The sequence below is a fragment of the Solanum tuberosum genome, unplaced genomic scaffold (assembly GCF_000226075.1).
Source record: "Solanum tuberosum cultivar DM 1-3 516 R44 unplaced genomic scaffold, SolTub_3.0 scf00149, whole genome shotgun sequence".
NCBI classification, from domain to species: domain Eukaryota; kingdom Viridiplantae; phylum Streptophyta; class Magnoliopsida; order Solanales; family Solanaceae; genus Solanum; species Solanum tuberosum.
Genome location: NW_006239072.1, coordinates 521,187 through 526,178, shown reverse-complemented (window position 1 = coordinate 526,178; position 4,992 = coordinate 521,187). Strand labels below are relative to the sequence as shown.

General features: G+C 33.6%; 1 protein-coding gene across 2 annotated transcripts in view; it reads left to right on the top strand.

Moving 5' to 3' along the window:
• The first annotated feature begins 1,234 nt into the window (after positions 1-1,234).
• LOC102604082 (uridine kinase-like protein 3) overlaps positions 1,235-4,992 on the top strand; it is a 9,780-nt gene continuing 6,022 nt past the window's right edge. Inside the window, exons 1-3 of one of the 2 annotated variants that reach the window (XM_006352483.2) lie at positions 1,235-1,442; positions 3,560-3,720; positions 4,528-4,619. In XM_006352483.2, coding sequence (XP_006352545.1) covers positions 3,576-3,720; positions 4,528-4,619 — 237 coding nt within the window. In that variant the 5' untranslated portion in view covers positions 1,235-1,442; positions 3,560-3,575. The other variant, XM_015310971.1, reaches the window with a different exon arrangement.

The window sequence follows — 4,992 nt, the reverse complement described above, 5'->3', positions numbered from 1 at the left end:
AAGAAATAAATGAAGACTTTGAAATGTTTATCAAATTGCCCCTTCAAAAAATAGTCATATTAAAAAGTAGACTTCCTTTTCTCTCTCTTCATAAATGTATTGGAGTACTATCTAAAGTGAGACCAACAAGGGTAAAAGAGGAATTATACCTTTAAATATTTATCATATAAGAAAATGTGACATTCTTTTTGAGACTGACCAAAAAAGAAATCGTGCCACATAAAATGGGACGGAGGGAGTATTTATAAAGAAATATAGAAATTTGGATTAATCGAATAAGTAAAGTATAAATATTTAATGGTTGATCAAATATTTCGAATTTAAAATTTATAAAAAAAAGAAAGAAGATTGAAATCGAAAAATGAAAAGCTTCTTAAAAGGAGTGTCTTTACTATTTTAGCGAGTCTATGAGAAATACAAATTTTGAGCAAATTTGTCCTTGTAATATGCAGTAAATTTGCCCTCAAAGTATGCACATAAGACCAAATATGTCTTTCATAATCTCTTAAAAGTATGACACTGATTTTATAGATTAATTAATTTTATAATTAAATTGTGAGGTTATTTTTGAAAAAGACATTTGAACCAAATATCTAATGATAAGAACATAAATAAATTAAAATATTAGCGTACGATAAATTTATTCAATTTCACATAGTATTAGAATATATCGGACTTTAGTTAAATAAAAGGAAAAAAAGGGGTAGATTAGTAGATTTACCCAACTTTTTTGTCCATATCAATAAGACAATGGACCCTACATCTGATTCGACGCTGACGTGTAAATTGTAACGGTTTCACCTTTTATCATTGTTCCAGTTTCCGTACTATAATTTTATTATATAAATTGTAAAATAAAATAAGTGCAAATTACAAAGTCTTACAGTTCTTATCCTAAAAGTAAATTTCATATCCGATTGAAATTTCTTCGTTCTTAATTAGTGGTTTTAAATTGAGCTATAAAATTGAAGTTAAATAAATCGGTTATTGTCTAACAATGAATTTAAACGATATGAACTATGAATAACAATCAAAACAAACGTTGTATTTAAGCAAACAATATAATACAATGAATAACAACCATCCAAAAAAAAGTGTTAGTATTACTTCTTTTAACGAGCTATATATATATGACGAATCTAAATTAATCGAGTCCAAGACAACATAACGGATGAGCCCAAACCAAAACAAAAGTTTTTTTCACCTTGTCTAGAAAATCTAGTGTAAAACCTTGGCGTCACTGTAAAATTCACAAAAAAATATCAAGACAATAATACATAAAAACGCTCCTTCTACGAACTTTCCCCACTATAAATTCACCAAAATTGTTTAAAGACTCATATATACTGCATAAAGATAATATCTTTTTGCTTTTATCTCTCTTTTTTTCTAGTGAAAGATCTTTTTTTTAAGCTCAATCTACTTGAATCGAGCTATAAAAGGTATATTCAAGAATCTAATTTTGCATTCACATTATCAGGTTGCTTTATTTATGCTGTTCAATTTTTATCTGATTTCCTGTTGCAGATATGGATCCCCTTTTAGTTAAAAAGCTTATATCTTTTATTTGTTGGACTATATGTTAAAGATTTTGATTTGGGTTGATTTCTTTTTTTTTTGTGATAAAGTGATGATTTTTTGTTATGTTGAGTGTTATAGTAGTCCAGTGTTGGTTACATTTCTTTTTAAGGTAGAGGTAATGTTTGCGTACGTCCTACCTTTATAGACCCCACTTGCGAGATTACACTTATGTTGTCGTAAGTGCTGTAGTAGTTAAGCAGGTAGAATCTTTATTGCTATTTCTTAATTCTTCTGGTCCCCTCCCTCTCATACTCTTAAGGGCTTCACAAGGGGTTGATTTGGTTGTAGAAAAGGAGCAATCTTTTTCGTACTTTTTAGCTGTTGAGATGAACATAATTAAATTTTCAGCGTTCTGGGTGATCAATTTGAGGACGTTTGTGTTGAAGAGTCTCACATTGGATGAAAAAGGAATGGATGGTCACTTTATATGACCTTGGACAATCCTCCCCCCTCGTGAGCTAGTCCAAAATACATTGTTTTACAGTTTGAACTAGGATAAAGCATAGTTGTGAATATGCAGTAGTGAGGATATGGAGAGCTTCTTTTATCAAATCACGAGGACATGTACGGATTTGTGAAACCTTGATTTGGTTGCAGCAAAGGAGCAATCCTTTTTCGTACCTTTTAGCTGCCGAAATGCACTGAATTATATTTTCAAGATTCTGGGTGATCATTTGGGACTAAGGTGCAATTGTTGTTGTTCTAGGTGATCATTTGTACTCAATTGAGGATGTGTGAACTGGGATACAGCAGAGTCATGAACACACAGTAGTTAGGATTTAGGGAGATTTATCTATCAATAACTAGGACATATAGGAATTAAGGTGCTACTAAATTTTTTTTTGTTGGACGGTGGAGATCTAAGTAGATGATTCTGATCACTTAAATGGGGTATTTCTTTAATGTAGTAAGGCACATTGAGAGGCTGTTGAGACCTGAAGCTATTGCTTTCAAGATTCAAACTGGTTACTTGTCAGTTTACTGGAAGTTTTGTGTTTGAGTTGCAATCCTGTTTGGATCAGATTGTGTTGTGATTAATGAATCAAATAATCAAACGTGATGATTAGCATTCTAAGAGATCGAAACTTTGTGTTTGGGAAATTTGTGAAAAAATAAAAGGGAGTGGTGCCTCCTTTATTAGTTGATACTTCATTGGGACTTGAAGAACCAAACTAGAGTCATGAAGCATCAATTACAAAATTACTTCCCAATGGTCCGTTTTGAGTTAATTTAGACCCAATTCTAATTACACTTGAGGAAATATCCAACGTAGTTTTATACATATACTTGACATTGCCAAGAGTCAAAATTGAAGCAAGTCTTTAGGCGAAAAATAATAAATAGAAAAAAGGAGGATGCAAAAGTGATTTTTCTTTTTTGAATATAGTTGCCATGTTCAAGATGATATTAACAGATGAGTTAAACTACTTTTGGCTATGGCTAGATTGTGTTTTGCTTTATCTGGACATAATACTTTTGACTTATGACTTTTCTACTGTGGTTGACTACTAATTTTGGTCAATTTTCACAAACCAAATGTTCTTGGATCTCTGTGAACATTAATGCTGAAGCATGCTCATTATATCAAGAAATAATGAACTGTTTTTAAAGACTAGTAAGTATGTATTTTATTCATCCAAAGTGGCATGAATATGTACAAGCAAAAGCTCAGTAGCCCTTTGTAAATTTGGGAACCGAGGAATACAAGAAATGTGACAGTATCGTAGACATTTAGCATCTTAAAGAAAAGTGCCACAAAGTATAAACATCTGTATCTGAGTCAAAGGAATCATGAATTATGGACCTTACTGTTTTGACCTTTCAAAAAGAAAAAAAGGAATTATGTGTGGACAAGATCTCACTTGAAAGGAAAGGTTTTTTGTAAGTATGTCAGTTACCATCTGGATGACTATTTTATGTTGGTGGCACAATCTTCTGTACGCAATTGTTCCATTAGCTGATAGTTACGTAAATGCAGAGCCTACAATTAATAAATGGGTTCAAAAGCAGTTGAAGATTTGATACAGGCGTCATCCGGAGTACATTATTCTGGATTCCATTTAGAAGAGCCACATACTTCAGAGATTGGGCAACCAACAACTTCTATAGATGAACGTGTTAAGCAACCCTTTGTCATAGGTATGTCGAGGCAGTGATATATCTCTTGCTGTTGCTTGAGCTTTTTCTCAACTAACTGTACCTTAGAGGCTATCATGCTTTGTTTAATCATAGAAGGAGATAAATCATCGAATTGTTCTTCGCGTGCTTATGTTTGATGAATTTCAGTGTACACGATACTTTTTGCTTCCGAAACTAAGGACAACTACTCAGTCTTTTTATCACAAATATATGCAGAACAATTCATTTCAGTCATCATTCAAATCATTTTGGATGGATGCTAATGGCTCTTTGCATATTTCAAACTTAGTAAAGCTATGCATGCATATGCCTGATCACATTAGATGAGAAACTTATGATGTTGAATTTGGCGATGGAAAAATTATTCATTTAGTTGTTTGATGTAGAAGTCCAGACCAAGTTTTATCTGACTAAGGCCTGGGTTTGTTTTTGTGCTTGATCCTTATCTTGCCTGCTGCATTGAATTTGTATCTCGTCTTAGTGGAGTTAGTTGAGCATTTATTGGAAGCATATGCCACGAGCTTCTCTTCTCTGAGTTTGTTGTCTGATGTTTGGTCAAAAGAGCAGTTTGTTGCTTCGGTAGGAGGAGATCTCTTGGGATTATGGTCAAAGATGGGAACAGTTTATGTCACTTGGTTACAGTTCTGAAACTTAATCTTTTAACTGATTGAATTTCCATTCTGTTCAAGGCTATAAATGCAAATTCTGTTTGCATATATCATGATTGTTATCTGTTTGAATCATTCTAGCTCTCTTAGTGTTCTCTTAATCCATGCTCATATTACATATAAACTGTTTTCCCTGCAGGAGTTGCTGGAGGTGCTGCGTCAGGCAAGACTACAGTTTGTGATTTGATTATTGATCAGCTTCATGATCAGCGTGTTGTCTTAGTTAACCAGGTGGGTTTTCATCAGAGTAAAAAAAGGAACACCTTTCATCACTCTCAATTTTACTGACAGCATAATCTTTTCCTATGCGTTCTTTTTTCTAAAAATATTATACCCTTAGGACCAACCACAACCTTTGAAACTTGGGGATGATGGACGCAACCCTCTGCCCTTCTCCGATTAAATACCAGGCTTGGTTCGTTTGACGTAGGGCTCGAACCCTTGACCTTAGCCACAAAGTCCCTCAACCTTGCCAAGTGAGCTAAACCATGGGGCAGATATAATTGATAAACATTCACTCTTCGCTTATTACAGCCACGTTACCTTCTTCTTGATGAGGTATAGGCTAGCTGGGGTCCTATTCCATATTATCCTTTGGGAGGTG